Here is a 22,805-nt window from a genome sequence, read left to right on the forward strand (position 1 = left end):
CAAGAAATTAAGATGAAATTTCCAAGGAGGTGTAAAGAGTGAGAAGTGGTCTAGGCCAGAATCTTGAGGAAAGCCATTCTGAAAGAGGCACAGAGAGATGGTCAAAGACAAAGGAGGAAGATATCCAGAAAGGAATGGTGACAGTGAACCAATGCTAAGAGACGAAGAATACGAAGTATGCGTTTCAGAAAGACAACTCAACAGGAGCTAGAAAAGGGAGGATTCACCTCCACTATCCCCACCAACGCCATCAGTCCTCTCTTTACCAACTTTATTCCCTTCACGACACTATCTGAAATTCACACACTCGTTCACTTATTCACCTGTCTCTCCCCACTATGTCGGCTCTGTTTTAGAGCAGGGACCTTGTGCCTTTTCCCTATGGCCTCCACAGCTCTTAGAAACAGCACCTGGCGTGTAGTAGGTACTCCATAAATACTCACTGAATTGCAAAGATCGAGGGAAAAATGTAACAGTTACGTAACTAGGTCAGTGACAGTGGAGTTGAAGAAGAGAGATTCAAAAGGCATTCTGGAGGCAAAAATCACTAAAGCTGGTTAAATGTAGGAAAATGGGAAAAAGAAAATTTTCAAGTATTAATAGCAATAAAATTTCACTCAGCAGACGACTGTCAGTTGTATCAGGTGTAGCAAATCATAGTCTGCACTCCCAAGTTATTTAACTTTTCCCATTTAATATGCTCCCACCTCCTAGGACTACCATGAATCTGAAGACATAGAGTGATCTGAATGCTTCAGACAGGAAAAGCTATAAACTTTATTATATATTCTCAGTGGCATCTGGCATCCAGCACACACGGAGCCTTCTCCTGGCTGAACAGAACCGTGTTGATCAAATCATCTGCAGGAAAGCCTATCAAACTGCATGCAAACTACGTGACTGGCGAAGCAGTTAAGTACGTGGAGACGCTGGAGTGAAGCGGAAAAGGCTTACGCTTGTGCTGTTATTTGACAGCTACGTGATCTCTGTAAGTGTCCCGGCTTCCTCATCCTCACAAAGGAAATTACACACACACTAATCATAAGTGCTGAAAAAACACTTTCAAAAGAGCATTACCGTCAAACTGATGGACGCTGTACTTCAATCCCACCAGTCCAACGGGTGCCGATGCTAACACCTCACGCTCTCCTGCCTGACTGTCATACCTCCCTCTACTTTCCTGCATGAATCCCCCACTCATGTGAAGACCACTTCACTTCTGTCACCTAAGCACATCCTACACATTCCTTAAGCCTAGCTTAGGACATTTCTCTTACCTCCCCTTCCACTTCAATTCCCACTCATTCTTCAAGGCTCTATGTAAGTTCTTACCTTTCTCTCAAGCGTCTCTTCTGACCACCTAGGCTAATAATGACCTCTCCTCCTCTGAATCCTTCTAGGATTTTTCTGGACCTCTCAGTTAACAACATACTGCAACACAGTTTTATATTTCTTAGCTCCTAACTAGAGCATCAGTAATGGAAGGGCTCTTATTAAAACAAGTGCTCAGGGCTTCCCTGGTGGCGCAGTGGTTGAGAGTCTGCCTGCCGATGCAGGGGACGCGGGTTCGTGTCCCGGTCTGGGAGGATCCCGCGTGCCGCGGAGCGGCTGGGCCCGTGAGCCATGGCCGCTGGGCCTGCACGTCCGGAGCCTGTGCTCCACAACGGGAGGGGCCACAACAGTGAGAGGCCCGCGTATCGCAAAAAAAAAAAAAAAACAAGTGCTCTGCACACAGTGTGCACACAATACTTGGAACTGTCTGTATGCAGCCCAATCTGGTAACTTAGTGACCAGTCAGGGAAGGCACAAAACATTTAATTAAGACCCTCATGTTCCTCCTCCCTTCCACTCTCTAATCTAGTTATTAAAGACGTGACAGTCACCAACGTATGTGTTCACCTTGCCTGCAGGCAGACCTTGGCCTTTTCCTCCCATCGCTCAGAGACCGTGAGGAGCTCCTGAAGCTCAGCCATCGCTTTCTCCACCGCATGGTGGGGTGCCAACCCCACCCCAGAGTCTATCAATTTCTTCATGACATCCAAAGTGACCTGTTGTGGATCTGACAGGGTCAGTCGTACTTCGTCCAACCATCGAGCCTGCTGTAGCTCTTGCTTTAGTCGGGCTAATTCAGGTAGCTCCACGTAGAGACCAGAGCCCATATCTATCAACATCTGCAGTTTGGAAGAATCTGGGGTTTCATCCATCATGGCCTCCTGAGCACGTTCATGAAACTCTTCCACATCATCCAGCAGATTCTGAAAAGATCAAAAGAAAAAAAACAAAAAACAAACTTAAAAGACACAAAATGAGTATGGAATACATACAGTTCAGGCAAACTACCAAATTCTAGACTATCTAATCTCAGCATCATAGCACCAAACAGATATGATAAAGGCAAAAATATGTTTCTCTGTAATTACATGCTCCTACTTTTAAATATGATTAATTCACTCAAAAAATATTTAATGACTGCTGACTTAGTTACAGGCACTATTCTAGGCATACAGCATTAAACAAAAATACAAAGTCTTTGGCTTCAAGGAACACATATTTTAATGTAAGTGGCCAGTGAAGACATGAATAAAATGTTTCGGTTAGTTTTAAGTGCTATGAAAATGAAATGGGGCAATACAATACGATATAATACAAAAGTGATCAGAGGGAATGGGGGGGAGGGGCATATTACTTTGCAATGACGGTCACAAAAGACAGATGAGCCAAAACTAAAATGAGGAGGTAGAGGAGGGAACCGCATGGAGACCTGGAAGAGAGTAGTTCAGGCAGGGCAAATAATCACTGCAAAAGCTTTTAAAGAGGAATGAGCTTGTGTCTTGCTCCTAAGTGGCTGATGGGGAGCAAAGTGGAAGCAGGAGAAAGTAGTTAAGGAATAAGCAGAGGTCAGATTACATAGTGCCTTGTAGATTAATTACAATGAGTTTGCATTTCATTTGAGTGGCTTTGGGGAACCACTGGGAGGATTTTAACCACATGGAAGCGGTATGATTTTATTCCTATTTTATTACATAATCACTCTGGCTACTGAATAAAAAATAAACTTTCGGGGACAAGAGCAGAAGAACAGAGACCAGTTAAGAAGTTGTTGCAGTAACCTAAGTGGCAGATTCCAGTGGTTCAGAGCCTAACTGAAGCAGTGGAGGTGATGACTAGTTCACTCTGGGAGACGTTTTGGAAATAATACAATAGGAACACCTGTTTAGAGATGGAATGTGGTGCATAAGGGAAACAAAGGAATCAAGAATTTTGATTCATTAGAAGGCTTTTAAGATGTCTTTTAGTCTGCCAAAGGCAAATGCAGAGTATGCAACTGGATGTACGAGTCTGCAGAAAAGAAGAAAGGCAGAGCTGGGAATCAGCTGGACATAGGTGATATTTAACGTCACCAAAGAAGTTATTAAAGAAAGGGCCAAGACTCCCAGTATACTCCAAACTTAGAAGCCAAGCCAAGGAGAAATCAAAGAGCTTCCCTAAAGAGAAGGAACTGTGAATTGTGAATCTAAGAAAACCAGAGAGTATGGTGTCAGGTGTTTAGAAAAGAAAGTCTCTCAGGAAGGAAAGCATGGTCAACCAGCAAAACGCTCTTATGACATGGGGTTAAGACAACACAACTGATACTGGATTTCACGGTTGATAATCTTGGTAAAAACCATTTTAGATACACAGCCATCGCCAAATCACAAAAACACACCACAAACTATCGAAAGATTACTAACTATGCAGATTCATGTATTTGATACTTTTGAGATTTTACATATTCATTAAACCATGAGGGTCCTGGTAATTTCAGAGTTCTGCATTTTTAAAAGTTCATGAACTAGTAATCGCTGATACATTCAGATTCCTTTAACTAATTTTTTACATTTCAATTACATCTAAGTTAAACGGAGGTTCTGGCTTAAAATTAATATAGAAAAAAATATTCTAAACTAGGCTTAGTTCCAGAATTCTAAAGGGGGAATCAAAGACTAAGAATGAAGCCAAGAGTTCTTATTGCCTACTAAAAATCCTTAAATAGCAGCACTTAATTGAGAAAAGAAACAAACAGAACAAAAAAAACCAATCTAGACACACTATTCTCTTTACCCAAAACAGGAGCCCATACTACAAAGGATATTACCCAAAAAAGAATGTGATACTCCACCTTTACTTGTCGAGCTTGGCTGATGACACATGGAAGACTAAAAAGCTGTTGGACAAAGGCCTTCAACTCTTCCACTGTCAGTTTGGTCCGAGTCCTCCCACTATCTGGGCTCTGCCTGATGTGAAATAATATTGAGACGTAAGTAAGAAAAATTCACAGTCATTCCCATATCAAAGGGGTTTCTAGTCTCTTTAGAATTCTAACCCAAGAAATCCCAGAATACTAGTGTTTGAGGGATTTCACTGCAATGGTGGTCACTTCCAAATTAAGTGTTTAGCTCTTCGGGTAATGACTCAAAGATTCAACTCTCCAAGTTACAGTTCCTCCAATCTCACAAGTATTAAACATTTCAAACATTTAATAAATTCCTCACAGTAAAATGTTAAGTTCACTGATAAAACTAAATCTTCTACCTCAAGAAACTTAAGATATAGAACAAGGACCTTTAAAACCTGGCTTAGGAGACTATAAACCCTCAGAAACGGATTCAAAACTATGTCAGTATGTGCATTTTTCTAAGAAAAGGGTCTTTAAGCTTTCGCCAGATGCTCCAAGGGGGTCAGTGACCCAATGACAGGTGAAGAGTCACTGATTGATGTTGCTAAGAAAAGTTCTCTGATAAAACAGAATATAAAAAAACATATAAAGTAATTAGAGACCCAATGTGAACTGCTATAGAAAAAGGCATTCAGATACAAGAAACGTGTTGGAATTACTAAGAAACAATACCACAGGGAATTAAACACACGTGAATTACATGAAATTAAGGGCACATACTTCCAGCTCTGTAACAACAGCTTCCCCGGCACCCAGGTTACTCTTTGCTGCCACCTGCCTTCAGCCTGTAGTGTCGTTTATTTACAAAGGCTTAGTGCACACCTACGCAGTGCCAGGCATGCTTCAAAGCACAGCAATAAGAAAAAGGATGAAAATCCCCAACATTCTATTCTAGCATACCTTCTAGTGGGGCTGGGAAAGGAAGAAGGAGATAAGATAATAGATAAGTAAATTCATCTATCAGGAGGTGACAGGGACACAAGAAAAACAAAGCAGGAAAGAAGAATAAAAGGCTGCAATTTTACAGAGGTTATCAGAGAAGGCCTCTCCAAGAATGCAACGTCTGTAAAAGACATGAAAGAAGTGAGGGAATAAGCCACCTGGGTATCAGGGGAAGAGAACTCCAAGCAGAGCCAAGAGCAAGCGTGAAGGCCTTAAGCAGGGAGACACTGGTGTATATGAAGAACAGAGGGAGAGGGCTCAGGGTGGAGCAAGAAAGAAGGGAGACCAGGAGACATGGTTAGGGCATCACTGGGGGAGGGAAAACACGGCCTCAAAAGACAGGGCAGGGCCTCACAGGCCAGTTAAGACTTTGCCTTTATTCTGGTCAAAAGAAAACAAAACAGAAAACCACTGGAGAACTCAGCTCTTCTTAGTCTTACCTGTGCTTCTGCTTTTTGCTCAGAAGCAGCTGAGCCACAGAAGCACAGGTCTCCGCTTCTTTTACAGCATCCCTGAGTTTTCGAAAGAGATCGTTTTCTGGATATTTCCTATCCTCAGCATCTTCCAGCATTACTCGTAATTCAATCAAATCTGTAAAAATAAATTAAAAGCCATATACTATGACCACAGAAAATAAAAAACCATTCACCAACCAATTAGCAGAAACACATCACAGCCGTGCAAATGTCACCAATACAATAAAAGCTTATGACCAGGTGCTCGTTTCTAATCCTTATAGACAATTTCTCTTTCTCAATAAGCCTTTAATGTTAGTCCACTGGTAACAATGGGGTTCCCAAAAATATATGATACATCTGCTGCAAGTTAGCTATTTGTCCCATTTTACATCAACTTTTTCACTTAAAAGAAGATTCTCAAACAGGAAATTAATTCTGTAGTGAACCAACCCATTAGTCTCAAATCTCATATGAAGCCTAGGATTTCTCCTTCCTGGAGGAAAACAAAACAACGCCTCTTGCAAAGTGACAACCATTTCAGTGTGTGCTTAGAAAAGGAAGAAACTTAACCTTTCTTGTGGCTGAAGTTGGCAGCTAATGCTTCTGTAACACGACTGACCCAAGTGTCATACGACTGTGCCCTGACTTTCACACCATACAGCAGAGAAGGGAGGTCCTCTAATGGGTAGCGATATCTAAAAAAAAAAAAAAACACCACACAAGAAAATAAAAATTTCCAAAAACCAAGAACTTGAAAATAAATTAAAATTGACATACAATCAGCTTAAGGAAAGTAAAATGGCCAGGGGAACGGGGTTTTGGTACACACATAAAGAGAAAATCTAAGAAGCCCACAGAGTTTTAATTCAGGGAGAGACAAGGAACATGTGAAATCAACTTGATAAAATAACTAACTTTAGGTGCCAAGTTTAGGGCCAACTTTAATGCGCTGGTCCTCAAGCAAGGAAGCAAACAGACAAGAGGTTACCAGTCCAAACACAGGGAAGGGCTTCACACAGGACAGTACTGACATTAATTTTAAAAGACGGTAACAGAAGTTTTACAAGAAACTTCTGGATACCTAAGACATTTTTTCTGCATGGGGCAGGGGCACAGATCAGTTGGATGGTAGAGACACACAAGCCGCTCAGGATTACAGGAACACGTGAGAGCAGAGAGAAAACAGGTGGTTCTGCAGGCTGAACACTGTCGCTCATCATCGGGAACAAGTTCAAACACTTCTTCTTCCGACATCAGGACGCCCTGAAATACAATTGATGTCACTACATCAAGTCTTTCCAGTCTTTCGAGCATCAGAGAACTTAAGTTATTAAATTTTTTTCTACTCTGACAATATAAACATGGGAGGTACAATGGCACATCATCAAAATACTTTCTAAACACACCACCAATTTTTTTTTTTTATGAGCAAGACTAAACCTTGGTGTCTAAGAATGCACATGTGACTGAGGAAACATTTTTAAATGCAAGAAATGATTACTACAAATGTTAAGTCATTTTTTGAGGGAAGGAAAGGAATCTATAATTGGGAGGTACTTTGAAGATGGCTGACAGATTGTTTTTTTGCACGGTAAGCCAATATTTTTGTATTTACTAGTATTATTTTCTAATATATTTTGCCCTAAAGGCCTTTTTGTATATACAATTTTTAAAGGTTACACTCTATTTATAGTTATTACAAAATATTGGCTAGCTGATAAAAGTTCGATTTCCTGACCATACTGTGATGACAACAAAGTTTACTACATAATAATTCACGAAGTTCTGTTTGTCTTATGTGGTTTTGTTTCCTATATAAAATAAGAAAAAGATAAATTGAAAATAAAAATTACTGTCCCCAGGGACAATATACCCTTGAACCAGAAATATTAGTAACTTATAATCTAAAAATAACACTGATCAAACATATACAAGGATAAAGAAATGTAAAATTAAACTATGCAAATCTAAATATAATCTACTTCAAAAAGGCATCGAAAAGAAAGCTAATCTTTTTTAACAAATTTTATTCTTTTTTTTTTGGCTGCCCTACTGCAGCTTGCAGGATCTTAGTTCCCCGACCAGGGACTGAACCCTGGGCCCTCAGCAGTGAGAGTGCGAAGTGCTACCACTGGACCACCAGGGAATTCCCAAGAAAGTTAATCTTTTATATACAGAATGGATAAACAACAATATCCTACTGTATAGAACAAAGAACTATACTCAATATCCTGTGATAAACCATAATGTAAAAAAGTATATATGTAAAACTGAATCACTCTGCCATATAGCAGAAATTAACAACATTGTAAATCAACTATATGTCAATAAAAAAATATCAAAGTTGAAAAAAAAAAGCTTATCAAATTCAGCATGCCACTTTAAGAAAGTAAAGGCACTTGAAGTGCATTTTACAAAGACTTCCATTTAATAGACAAGGGGGTTCCGTTTACAGTTTCTACTTACTTGAGCAAGGTACTTACACACCAGTAAATAAAGAAGTAAATTTGGCGGAAGGTAAATGCTGTGTATTACATCCCTTCCAACTTAGAGATTAACAAATACCAGCATATTAACAGATCAGAGAAGTTTTACAGTGAAGAATTCCAGTCATTGTGCTTCCCTGGTGGCGCAGTGGTTGAGAGTCCGCCTGCCGATGCAGGGGACACGGGTTTGTGCCCTGGTCCGGGAAGATCCCATGTGCCGTGGAGCGGCTGGGCCCGTGAGCCATGGCCACTGAGCCTGCGCGTCCGGAGCCTGTGCTCCGCAACGGGAGAGGCCACAACGGTGAGAGGCCCGCGTAACGCAAAAAAAAAAAAAAAAAAGAATTCCGTTCGTTTTATCTTGGTTCTTTGAAAAATTCAATAAAATTGATAAGCCTCTAGCCAGGCTAACTAATAAAAGAGAACATCACTGATGCCATGGACATTAAAAGGATAATAAAGGAATACTAAGAACAACTCTATGCCCACCAATTCCTTGAAAGACACAAGCTGTCAAAACCTACACAAGAAGAAACAGACAACCTGAATAGGTCTGTACCTAGAAAGAAATTCAAACAATAATTAATAACCTCCAAAAACAGAAAGCACTGGACCCAGACAGGTTCACTGGTGAATTCTACCAAAGATTTATGGAAGAAATTATACCAATTCTCTATAATCTCTTTCAGAGGATGGAAGAAGAGGGAATATTTCTTAACTCATTCTCTGAGGCCAAGCATTACCTTAATACCAAAACCAGACAAAAACATCACAAGTAAAGAAAAATGCAGGCCAATTTCTCTCGTGAACACAGATGCAAAAATCCTCAATAAAATGTACGCAAATTGAATCCAACACTGTATATACACCACAATCAAGTGGGATTCATCCCAGGTATGCAACGCTGGTTCAACATTCAAAAATCAATTAAAGTAATCCTACTGATAGGCTTCAGAAGAAAAATCACTGGATCACATCAATAAATGCAGAAAAAACATTTAACAAAACCCAACTCCTATATATAGCTGATAAAAACTCTCAATAAACTAGAAATAGAGTGGAACTTCTTCAACCTGATAAAGAGTATCTATTAAAAAAAACCTATAGGGCTTCCCTGGTGGCACAGTGGTTGAGAGTCCGCCTGCCGATACAGGGGACACGGGTTCGTGCCCTGGTCTGGGAAGATCCCACATGCCACGGAGTGGCTGGGCCCGTGAGCCATGGCCGCTGAGCCTGCGCGTCCGGAGCCTGTGCTCCGCAATGGGAGAGGCCGCGACAGTGAGAGGCCCGCATACCGCAAAAAAAAAAAAACCTATAGTTAACATTATACTTAACGAGAAACTTTCCCACTAACATCAGGTACAAGGCAAGGACGTCCTCTCCCATCACTCCTTTTTAACATCGTTCTGGAAGTCTTAGCTAAGCAATAAGACAAGAAAAGGAAATAAAAGGTATACAGATTGGGAAGAAAGAAACAAAACCATCTTTGTTCACAGATGACAAAATCATCTATGGAGAAAGTCTGAAAGTATCAACAAAAACACTCTTAAAATAAGCAATTATAGCTAGGTTACAGGATAAAGGTTAATATACAAAAGTCAATTTCTGGGCTTCCCTGGTGGCACAGTGGTTGAGAGTCCGCCTGCCGATGCAGGGGACGTGGGTTCGTGCCCCGGTCCGGGAAGATCCCATATGCCACGGAGCAGCTGAGCCTGTGAGCCATGGCCGCTGAGCCTGCGCGTCCGGAGCCTGTGCTCCGCAACGGGAGAGGCCACAGCAGTGAGAGGCCCGTGTACCGCAAAAAAAAAAAAGTCTATTTCTTTCCTATATACCAGCAATGAACAAGTGGAATGTGAAATTAAAAACATAATGCCATTTCATTAGCACTCCTAAAAATGAAATACAGTTGACCCTTGGACAACACAGGTTTGAACTCTGTGGATCCACTTACATTCGGATTTTTTTTCAATAGTAAATACTACAGTACTGTACAGTCTGTGGTTGGCTAAATCTACAGATGCAGAATCATGTGTGCAAAAGAACAGCGTATACAGAGGGCTGACCATAAATTTTTTTCAGTAATTTTATTTTATTTATTTATCTTTTGGCTGCATTGGGTCTTCGTTGCTGGGCGTGGGATTTCTCTCTAGTTGTGGCAAGTGGGGGCCACTCTTTGTTGCAGTGCGTGGGCTTCTCATTGCGGTGGCTTCTCTTGTTGTGGAGCATAGGCTCTAGGCACGCAGGCTTCAGTAGCTGCAGCACGTGGGCTCAGTAGTTGCAACATGCAGGCCCTAGAGTGCGCAGGCTTCAGTAGTTGTGGCTCACGGTCTCGCTGGTTGTGGCTCGCAGGCTCTAGGGTGTGCAGGCTTCAGTAGTTGTGGTGCAAAGGCTTAGTTGCTCTGCGGCACGTGGGATCTTCCCAGACGAGGGCTCAAACCCATGTCCCCGCATTGGCAGGCAGATTCTTAACCACTGCACCACCGTGGAAGGCCCTGACTATAAATTCTATGTGGATTTTCAATTCAGTGGAGGGTTGCCACCCCTAACCCCCATATTGTTCAAGGTTTAACTGTACTAAGGTATTGAACAAAATATGTACAAGGAAGAAAACTACAAAACTAATGAATGAAATCAAAGAACTAAGTAATTAGAGAGATATTCCACGTTCACAGATAGAGAAACTCAATACTGTCAAGATGTCACTTATTCCCAACTTAAATCTGTAGATTCAGTGCAATCCCAATCAAAATTCCAGCAAGTTATTTTATGGATATTGACAAACTAATTCTAAAATTTATATAGAAAGGCAAAAGACCCATAATATCCAACTCAACACTGAAGAAGAACAAAGTTGGAGGACTGACACTACTCAACTTCAAGACTTACTATAAAAACTACAGTAGTAACCAAGACAATGTGGTGGTATTAACAAAAAAATAGACAAATAGATCAATGGAACAGAATAGAGAGCCCACAAACAGTTGAAAATTACGTCCACACGATAACCTGCACACACGTTTACAGCAGCTTTATTCATATTACCAAAACGTGGAGGCAATCGATGTCCTTCAGTAGGTGAATGGTTAAATAAACCACCCAGACAACGAATTATTATTCAGTGCCAAAAAGAAATGAGGTGTTGAGCCATGAAAAGACACAGAAGAACCTTAAACACATATTACTAAGTGAGAGAAGGCATTCAGAAGAGGTGACACTGTATGATTTCAACTATGCGACAATCTGGAAAAGGCAAAGCTATAGAGAGTGAAAAGATCAGTGCTTGCCAGGGGTTTGGGGGGCAGAGAAGATACACAGGGGAGTTATACCTTAATGATGGACACATGTTATTATATATTCATCCGAAGCCATAAAATACACAACACTAAGAGCGAACCATAATATAAACTATGGATCTGGGGTGACTATGATGCGTCAGCCTAGGTTCATCAATTGTAAAAAACGTTCCTCTCTGGTGGGGGATACTGGTAACACAGGAGGCTGTGCATGGGCGGGGCAGGGGATAAATGGGAACTCTCTGGACCTTCTCTCACTTTGTTATGAACTTAAAACACTCGAAAAAAAAAAGTCTTGTTAAAACAAATAATAAAATACAAAAGGTTAATAAAAAAACATGATCAGGGCTTTCCTGGTGGCACAGTGGTTAAGAATCTGCCTGCCAGTGCAGGGGACACAGGTTCGAGCCCTGGCCCAGGAGGATCCCACATGCCGCGGAGCAACTAGGCCTGCACGCCACAACTACAGAGCCTGAGCTCTAGAGTCCACGAAACACAACTACCGAGCCCGCGTGCCACAACTATTGAGCCTGCGCTCTAGAGCCCGCAAGCCACAACTACTGAGCCTGCGTGACACAACTACTGAAGCTTGCACACCTGGAGCCCGTGCTCCACAACAAGAGAGGCCATGACAGTGAGAAGCCCTCGCACTGCAATGAAGAGTGGCCCCTGCTCACCGCAACTAGAGAAAGCCTGCGCACAGCACCAAAGACCCAACACAGACAAAAATAAATAATTTATTTAAAACAAACAAACAAATAAATAAATGAACATAATCAAAACAAAGCTTTAAGAATACAGGTATAAAGTGAGAATAGTAACTGTCAGGCATATATTAACATATCCCCAAAATGTAAGAAAAACGTCTTAAGAAGATGCATTTGCATCTTACCCCTTCTTGTTTCTCTCACAGGTAATTCAAATAAACAGAAAAGCAAAGCTAACCACTTAGCAGACACTCTTATTTCTAAGTCAACTTAAATTCTTAAAAATAACCAGCATTTAAATATTTTGTAAGAATAGTATTTATATCATTTCTAAAATATATAGTTTTATATTTTCTTTTATAGATTTTTCCCCCATTTGTGCCAACGAGCAGAGTAGTTAAATTGGATCAGCTTTACTTTTCAGATCCAAATTGCTAGTCCACTGTATTCTTCCTTAGCTTAAAACTATTTTCACTGTCTTAAGACTCTTCAGGTCTAGGGCTTCCCTGGTGGTGCAGTGGTTAAGAATCTGCCTGCCAATGCAGGGGACACGGGTTCGAGCCCTGGTCTGGGAAGATCCCACATGCCGCGGAGCAACTAAGCCCGTGCTCCACAATTACTGAGCCTGCGCTCTACAGCCCGCGAGCCACAACTACTGAGCCTACGCACCTAGAGCCCGTGCTCTGCAACAAGAGAAGCCACCGCAATGAGAAACCCATGCACCACAAGGAAGAGCAGCCACCACTCGCTGCAACTAGAGAAAGCCCGCGCACAGCAACAAAGAGCCAACACAGCCAAAAATAAATAAATTTATTTAAAAAAAAGAAAGAAAGAAAGTGGACTGTACGAGAGCAGGAGGAAGCATGGTACAAACCCAGTGAGGCTACCTATGTAGGGAGGGTTAGGGAAAATGGGCCTAGATGTGGCTGAAGACATAGATTTTCTCATTTACTACCCATTTCCATATGATCAATGTTTAGTTTATTCTAAGCATTCAAAATCCCAACACTGGGTTATTCGGTCCTTCTTATATTCATTAAAAACTTAGAATGCAGGGAAACACAGATTGATTAACTCTGACAGTCTGCAATCACCAGAAACATAATTTTTATTCAATTACAAAGCTGAGAGAGAAAAAAAATTTTGAATTTTCTTGCTTAAAGAAGTAATACTATATGTAGGAGATTTTTAAAAATACATACATACCTAAGAAATTCTACCTGATAGGACTGCATTTTTAAAACTCTGGAGATGAAGACATCAAGATTCCTATAACTTTTTCAACTTAAAGAAACCAAAACGGCAAGTACAGAATTGGGAAATCTTCTCCAAACCAGTAATTTTTGCGTTCAACTTCTAAAGGAATCAAAGATGAAAATGGATTCTTTCCACAGGTTTAAATTTTGGTATATCCCGTGAGCAGTAACAACTACAGGAAACGTACTCAGCAAACTCACCATCTGCATAACAGACTCCCTTAACCGTGTCTCCTCTTCAGTCAGGAGAGTCAACTCCTTGCACACCATGGCGGCAAGCCCCACGTCCAAGCATTCCGGATCTGCTGCCATCTTGAAAATTAGTTCCTCGTGCGAGAAGACACAATGGCGCCTCAGCCGACGGTAATGACTGACACACTGACGGCCAATGGGCAACTGAAAACAAGATTCTCAAATTAAATTACTTGCTTATAACACATTCCAGAACAGAACCACTACTTACCCCCCAGATCCTCTTTTATTATAAAGAACAGAGAATAACAACGTCCATTTGAGCATAAGAGGTAACTGTAAGTATTAAACCCTTACTGCCCAGCAAGAATTTCAAAGGCCTTCCCACAGGAAATTCCCATAATGTGAGAGGTTGAGCTGCTGGCCTAAGCTGATTTTCTACTCATTATGTACCTCAAGAAGTATGAGTTCCTTGATATATAAATGAGGCAGCAAACTCTTTTAGACCAGTCTAGTATGAGACTGCTCTTATAGGAAAAAGAAAAAAATTTTTCAGGCTATCAAGGGATAACTGGACATATTCAGCATTGATGTTTCCACAGAACAAACAACAGATGCTACTATCAATACAAGGTAGGGAGGGAGGGAGGGGAAGAAAGCACTACTTAAGCAGTTCACATGGACTAACTTTATTTTTTATAAGGACCAAAGCAAAAGACAATTTAGATTTTAGCATCTAAAGATTATTTTTTAAACTACCAGTCTGGCCTAAAGAGAATTCAAAGTGAAACCATGAGATTATATACTTTAATTTTCCTAAGTGAAATAAATCACTAAATGATCACTTTTCATAAATCAACAGCTACACTTTTTAAGATAACTTCTGAAAATCTATCAAGCTTTAAAACAAATTGATACTAGCTATGCTACACAAACTCTCTCTCTCTAGCTTCTTTCCTTCCCTCAAGTGGAAAAACCTGGGTGTCTGAAGTTTTGGTTTGTATTTGAAAATCATAATAAAAAAGAGAAAAAATTAGAAAGTGGACCTTTAAGAACACCTTTTAGAGCTCGCCTCCATTCTGAGAAAGACAGAAGGGAATCACAGGAATCAGAGTTTCAGAGTACAAGACTATCTCTGAATCAAGCATTATTTCCGGACTCTTCCAAAGAAACAATCTTTCCCAAGAAAATATATATACTGAGCTTATGATTGGCGACTATCTTGTCTAATAACAATATACAATTCTTTCATTCCTTAATTCTCAGAAATTTACTCTTTAAACATTTCTCAAATACTTAAAACAAGAGCAAGAAGAAAAACAAAACTGTAGGATTTGCAGTTTTTAATTATTATTGATACAATATACAAGGAAGCCACATAAAATACAACTGATTGTCCACTGTGGCTTATAAAAATCAGTACCATCACTTCATTCCGGATACAAAGCTGCTTTTACTTTTCATTTATATCACCCTTCTCTCACAAATATCATCTCACTTGTTTGAGGTTAAGTGAACCTTAGCATCTTTACACAGTAGGTAAAAAAAAAATTAGGACCAGTGAAATTAAAAGTGCTGTCCCGGGACTTCCCTGGTGATGAAGTGGTTAAGAAACCACCTGCCAAGGCAGGGGACACGGGTTCAAGCCCTCATCCAGGAAGATCCCACATGCCGCGGAGCAACTAAGCCCATGCACCACAACTACTGAGCCTGTGCTCTAGAGCCCACAAGCCACGACTACTGAGCCTGTGCACCTAGAGCCCGTGCTCCGCAACAAGAAGCCTGCGCACCACAACAAAGAGTAGCCCCCGCTCGCCACAACTAGAGAAAGCCTGCGTGCGGCAACGAAGACCCAACAGAGCCCAAAAAACCCACAAAAAACAAGAAGTGCTGCCCGGGCTTCCCTGGTGGCGCAGTGGTTGAGAGTCCACCTGCTGATGCAGGGGACACGGGTTCATGCCCCGGTCCGGGAAGATCCCACGTGCCACGGGGCAGCTGGGCCCGTGAGCCATGGCCGCTAAGCCTGCGCGTCCGGAGCCTGTGCTCTGCAACGGGAGAGGCCGCAACAGTGAGAGGCCCACGTACCGCAAAAAAAAAAAAAAAAAAAAAAAAGTGCTGCCCAAGGGACTTTCCTGGTGGTCCAGTGGTTAGGACTCCATGCTTCCACGGCAGGGGCTGTGGGTTCGATTCCTGGTTGGGGCACTAAGAGCCCACATGCCACGTGGCACAGTTAAAAAAAAAAAAAGTTCTGTCCAAGATCAAACGTCAATAATAGTGATCACATTAAAGGCAGAAATCATCTCTAACTCATCTCTGAATCACCTCCATTTCCCATCCTACACCTACCTAGCCAAAGAACAACTAAATCATAAATACATAATACATGTTAGCTGAGGTTTTAAAATAGAGTTCAAGTCCAAGTTAAAGTCCTAACCTCAGTCTTGCTCCTGTTGCTTTCTAACAAGAAGTTTAGAATTACTAGGTCATATAAGATTGTTCATTATACAATTTCATTCATTAACCAAGGAAACAATATTGTTAATCATGAAATTTAACAAATTAAGGTGCCCACAGAAAATATAAGATCCAATATTACTAAAATATATCCCCCCAAATGTTAGGAGAGGTGACAAAAAAACAGCTTCACTAAAAGAAAAATAGAGTCAAAGAGTGTATGCTAGGGCTTCCCTGACGGCGCAGTGTTTGAGAGTCCGCCTGCTCATGCAGGGGACACGGGTTCGTGCCCCGGTCCGGGAAGATCCCACAGGCCGCGGAGCGGCTGGGCCCGTGAGCCATGGCCGCTGAGCCTGCGCGTCCGGAGCCTGTGCTCCACAACGGGAGAAGCCACAGCAGTGAGAGGCCCGCATACCGCAAAAAAAAAAAAAAAAAAGTGTATGATAGGTTTGCAGTCTTTTCCCCACCGACATGACGTAAAAATAACTAATTACTTTTTGATATCTACCTCATTTAAAAGCAAAATAGCAATCAATGGCAATACCATTTACACAAAAGTGCAGCCCACAGAGATCTCAATATTATAGCTACCCTTTAAAATAAATTTTTTTAAAAGAATATAGAAAACATAAAATAGCAGGAAAAATAAAATCACCTAATTATCAGAAGGAAAAAAATAAAGAAATATTTTAAGATAAAAATCAGAACTGGATATTTTAAGATAAAAATCAGAACTAGATATTTGTAAACGTGGTACAATTAATTCTTGAAAAGATGTGGTCACCCTTCTAAAATCCAAAAGCGCTCAGAGAAAGCGAAGACTAGAGGAATTACATTCTCAGAAAAAGATTCAGAAAACATCAACTGCCCATTTAAAATTCAAATAAAATGAGGAAGTAGCAAATGAGAAATAACGAACTATAAAATCTTCCAAATAAAAACTACCTGGAACTCTGTAAATGGCAACAGACATTCGAGTTTCCACTGAAATATCCATGGGCCCTCCCCTCCCCAGCTAAGCAAGCACAGCAATTAAGATGCATTTTCCGGAGCTGTTAGTAGACACAACAGCTACTTGCTATCGAACAGACCCAGTCAGCAGTACAGAAGTTCACAGCCTCAGCGAAGTTGTAGCCTTGATTAAATCCAGAGTGATAGGCCCGAGGAAACGTCACAACAAACTCGCCAGCACACTGATTCGTCCTATACACCTAAATGCAAATTGGGAACAGGGTACAAAAACAAAACAGAAGAAAAACAACAAAAAAGGGAAACATTTTATGTCAGTTTCAGAAGCATTTTTCAAACTTTGAAACAATAAAGCATTAACCTACACAGACCAGAAAACAGTATCAGGCTTGAAGAAGCAGTTTCACCTTCTTAAAATAGTCACTGTAAATTACAGTAATTCATGACAGGAGTTCACAGCCTCAAGAAATTTTCAAGGAGAAAATGCTGCTCTCATGAGCTACTAGTTTCCTACCGTAATAAAATTTTTACAGTTAAGAGAATTTTTCTTTTATTCCTTTCATTCCTGTGTTGTAAACAGTGGGAAAGGATGGAATTTCATCCTACTTTTGGATAATTTTTTCTGGAAACTAACTGATTAGCTCATATGTCATATGGAGAGACCCCCCAATCAGTTTTCCTGAATCTCTTTGTTTTATGACAATACTATGTCTTCTGAAAAGTCCCAGATTCTGCATAAATTTACTCTTTAAAGACAAAGTAACATTACTACTATCACTCGATCTACTTTCTTAATAAGGTTATGATGACTACTTGACTACATGTAGCAAACATTAAATTTATACTTTATCAGGTGTTCGTAGCTTAAATTTAATAATCATTTTCAAACCTAAAAGTTTAAAAGCAGAAAAGGTACTCATTGTATATTTTTACTTCACTATCTCACGTGAAAAAGAGGCTATGACATCTTTATACGAAATATGGGAATATGATCTCCACAAGGATAAGCATTAGCTATTAGAACAACCACTTAAAATACTTATACTTTGGTTAAATGGGGATAATAAAGAATATGAGATTTTTATTAAAAGCAGGATATACTGAAAACATGGCGATTCTGATAGGTTGCTGTACATAAGGTAAATGTGATTCATACTTTACAACACCCCACTCTTAATCAAATAAATGTTGTTCCCTTCAGAGTATAAATTCTAATTTGGCTCGAAGATGATGTGATCTTTTATTTCCCATTACAAAACAAGCATACACTGTGACTGTAATCAAAAGCGTACATAACTTTAAATTTAAAATACTGAAGGGAGATGCAAAAAGACTCACAGGCACACCATGCTCCATTAGCACATTGGGGTTCATGATGGTGACTAACTGATGTAGGAGATCAGGCTGGGATTCAAATAACTCAGGGGCCAGCTCCCTCATCACCTCCTCCAGTTGTTCTGCAGCATGAGATGGCACACCATACCATGTCTTTGGCTCCCCCCTAGCAAAAGAAATAACTGTTTATCTAGGTAGAGCATGGTGCCAATGAGGCCAGGGTATCTGATTCAAATCCACTAAATTATAATTAACTTTGTCTTGCTCCATGGCCATAGATTATATGCCCTGAATCCTAGCAACCATCTCAAAAATCTGTGCTATTATTCATAATAGGGGGTAAGGCAAGAGTATATGGATAGGTAGGTACGTACTTATCACTACAGAAAGGTAATTCAAAGTATATAAACTCTTTAAGGTAGATCACTAAAGAGCATCTTCAAATAGGAAAGATGCTATAGGAAAAGCAAGCATTGTTCCAAAGGATACTGACATACTGCCTGATTCACAGGTCCACGGGACATTCCAATTATCCCCACAATGATCAAAGTAAAAGTCACTGCCCTTTAGAGTACTTTTACGTAACTTCATTGAGTTCAATTTTACTATCCAAGGAAACAAGCCAAGGCGAGAAATTGTTGAAACCCTGAATATAGCTGTCTATGAATCTTAAGACCAAACACGTGGCATCATTAATACACTAGACTTTAGTGGACTAGAGTTTTATTTATAATACTAAGTTGAACTTTAAGGAACTGGATTTAATTAGTCACGCTATCTACAGAATAGCCGAATTTCTTAACCCTCATACAATTAACCGTGCTGTCTCTATAGAAACTTACTGAGATGACTGGAAATGTTCTGCATCTATGCTGGGTAATGCAGGAGCCACTAGTCACAAGTGACAATAAAGCACTTAAAATGCGGTTACTGCAACTGAGGAAGTAAACTTTAATTTTACTTAATCTTAACTAATTTAAATAGCCACAAGTGGCTAGAAGCTATCCTATTACACAGTACAGCGATGACGCAGAGAAAGGAAACCATTAGCTTTCCAGTGCACAGTGTGATCTGAGCAGTATCTCTCAAATGGAGAGGAATACATCATTTGCTTAAGATCAGAATACTGGACAAGGAACTGGATAAGTAAATAAAAGCTGTGGGTGCGAAACAAAAAAACCAGCGAAAAAATTTAATGAATACGCATGCAACAGAGGCATTTTTAGAGAAAATGTTATTAAAAAGGACAAAAAAATCAAAAATTTCAATTTGAAATTTTTCAAATTTCAACCTTAAATACTGAAGGTTAGTCAGATCTCAATTATATAAACTTTAAAAAATATCCTGCCTTGCGTTTCAAAAGTTATACCAAAGAAATTTTCATGTACGCTAAATGTAGTATAGTTGGGTCTGAAACTCGAGGCTCTGTGCATGTGCGTACTTGAAGAGGGAAAGTGTCTGACATGTTGTACCCTGAGCCCTCTACACAGTACAGTATCCAACTTTGGGGTACAAAATACTTTCAAGTAAGCTCTCCCTAACACATCATCTAACACTGTTGTTACACCTTTAGAAAGGTCACTAAGTAGGTGTGCTGTTAACAAAGACTGTACACACCAGTGCAAGTAGTTGATGGAATAGCTCCAGTGATCTTCGATGTGCCAGCAGAAGGAAGAGAAGCACATTCCCACATAAAGCCACGGCACCTTCATGCCAGAGATGTCCACATTGATGTGTGCAAGAACCGACTGCTCTAGAACAGGCATGTTATTCAAGTTCCAACCAGAAAGCGCATATTCCTACAAAAGGAAAAAAATGTAAGTAAGGGATCAGAAATGACAAGTGCCCAACAGAAACCTCCAGGGAGTCTTCAAAAACAAAAGGAAAAATTTTGTAATAATTACAATAATCGAGTCCATAGAATCTATGCTCTTTGCTCTCTACATGTAACTCATATTCCCAAATATTTAATCCTATCTCCTAAGTGTTATTTATATTTCCCTTTAATTATTTCAGATATCTCTGGTTTACTCTGAAGCATATAAGGCTTTTTATTACTCCCCACCTGCCCCCACAGCTTACCAGTAAAATACTGTAAGACTCATTTTAATAGGTCGCTATTATATTTCGACTTTATCCCCGGTAACATAACTTCCCAAAATGTTTACCACTATATTTACAGAATGGTGCCAGATACTGTGAAGACAAAACATAATAAGATACAGAATCCTGAATCTGTGGCAACACTGAAGACCAAGATGGTGCAGAAAGCACCCGCAACTCCCACAAACACATCTATCTACAACATCAAAAAAAATTTTGCTTCATAGATGAACTCAAGAGAAAAAAGAATTCGCAGTTTCCAAAAACAAAGAAAGAAAGCACGGCCAGAATGAAAACGGAAAGCTGTTGTCTGAGTTTTCATAGCGGTTTCTAACCGGACATAAGCTCCAGACATGGGTTTCAAACACCCACCTCTGAAGCGGTATGCGGTACAGACTCAAAGTGCTATTATCAAAAAAAAAAAAAAAAGTGCTATTATCCTTGTGCAGTGGGGTCTAAGGAACCCAAGCCTATTTCAGGGGACCTGCAAAGTCAAACTACATTCATAATAATTCTAAGATGTTATTTGCCTTTTTCGCTCTCATTCTTGCAGAAACGTAGTGTGAGTTTTCCAGAGCGTATGTGATGTGATATTGCAACAGACTGAATGCAAAAACAGGTAAGAGAATCCAACCGCCTTCTATTAGAAGGCTGATAACTGTTGAACCTGGATGCCAGGTAGGGAGGGAGGGAAGTTCATTACTATGTTTAGTTTTATACATTTGAAAGTTTCGATAATACAGAGTTAAAAATAAAACCCTCAAATTAAGAGGTTAAATATCCAGTGACAAAGCTGAAGGGAGAATCTGTGAACCAGAAGACTGATTTGAGGATATCATCCATAATGAGGCACAGAGATAAGGAAATTATAAAAGCGTAGCTAAGAGTTACAGAGGATAGAAGAAATTCCAACAAAGGTTTAACTAGGAATCCCAATACGGAATAATAAAGAGATATGATTCCTACCCTCAATAGGCTTTTAAAAAAAAAAAAAGCAGTTTTCAAAAATACTACTCAATATATTTTTTAGTTGGCTGAACAAATACTGAAACTAGGTGAAGAGACCAGGCCTACATACAAAAAGTTCCAAGATGAGACAATATATATTAAACTCCAAACACAGATAAATTAGTAAATTATATAGTTCTTCAGAGGACAACAAAATAGTCATCATCATGAGTCTGGATCAATAAGAAAACTTGGTGGAAAAGGAAAAACCTGGGTTGATCTTGGAAGACTAGGTAAGATTTGAAGGTAAATGACAAGAGACAGAATATACTGGTCTGGCTGGTAAAGAGGCAGAGTGGAATGGCCATACTCAGAAAAGCAGGAAATAAGACCAGAAAAGAAGACTGGATCTTTAATCTTAAATTTCAGACTAAGAAGCTTGGATGATATCCTATATTCAAAAGGGAAATAAAACAGATTTTGAAAAGTGAAACAATATGATAAACATCTTAAATATTTTTATATTTATCTTAAAATTTTTGATTATGGAAAATTTCAAACTAAAATAGACAGAACTGCAAAATGAACTCCCCAAGACCCACCAATCTTAACATTTTAACTGAAAGCAATGCATGAGAGAGACTGCAGAGAGTGGCAGTGTTCAGAAAAGCTACTTTAAACAGAGCAAGCCTAAGACAGCTACCCTTCAAAAGGCCCGCTTCGGGGCTTCCCTAGTGGTGCAGTGGTTAAGAATCTGCCTGCCAATGCAGGAGACACGGATTCGAGCCCTGGTTCAGGAAGATCCCACATGCCGCGGAACAACTAAGCCCGTGCGCCACAACCACTGAAGCCCGCGCACCTAGAGAGCCCGTGCTCCCAACAAGCAAAGCCACCACAATGAGAAGCCTGCATGCCACAACGAAGGTAGCCCCCACTCGCTGCAACCAGAGAAAAGCCCATGTGCCGCAACGAAGACCCAACGCAGCCAAAAATAAAAAATAAATAAATAAATTTATTTTAAGAAAAAGGCCCGTTTCAAGTTCGGCCCCTGGCTGGCATCTGGAAAGCTGCATGGTAAACAGTTCGTGACACTGACACAGGGTGGGTCACAGTGCTGTACAGTGTGGTTTATGCACGCCCAATCTCCTTCTGGGGGTCTGGAATTTTGCTATGTGTTAGGCAGAAGGTGCCTATGTCACCAGCCGCTTATAAGAACCCTGAGCTCTGGGTCCCTAATGAGCCTCCCTGGTGGGCGATGCTTCACACATGGTGTCAGTCTGATGCTGGAGTACCTAAGTGCATCCTGTGTGACTCCAGGGAGAGAGGGCTCTTGAATGCTTCCAACTGGCTACCTCCAGACTTTGACCACACATCTTGTTTTCCCTTTGCTGATTTTACTTTATATCCTTTCACTGTAATAAGTCACAGTCATGAGTTCCCAGCGAACCT

At 40.3% G+C, this 22,805-nt stretch overlaps 1 protein-coding gene across 1 annotated transcript in view; it reads right to left on the reverse strand.

Moving 5' to 3' along the window:
* The window catches only part of KDM5A (lysine demethylase 5A), an 81,743-nt gene that overhangs the window by 31,019 nt on the left and 27,919 nt on the right, over window positions 1-22,805 (reverse strand). The window contains 9 exon segments of the mRNA XM_032645914.1: window positions 1,900-2,255; window positions 4,160-4,274; window positions 5,599-5,749; window positions 6,187-6,311; window positions 6,698-6,879; window positions 13,557-13,751; window positions 17,093-17,212; window positions 18,309-18,471; window positions 19,923-20,104. Of these exon segments, the coding sequence (XP_032501805.1) occupies window positions 1,900-2,255; window positions 4,160-4,274; window positions 5,599-5,749; window positions 6,187-6,311; window positions 6,698-6,879; window positions 13,557-13,751; window positions 17,093-17,212; window positions 18,309-18,471; window positions 19,923-20,104 (1,589 nt within the window).

This window comes from Phocoena sinus, chromosome 10, assembly GCF_008692025.1.
Source record: "Phocoena sinus isolate mPhoSin1 chromosome 10, mPhoSin1.pri, whole genome shotgun sequence".
Classification (NCBI taxonomy): Eukaryota; Metazoa; Chordata; class Mammalia; order Artiodactyla; family Phocoenidae; genus Phocoena; species Phocoena sinus.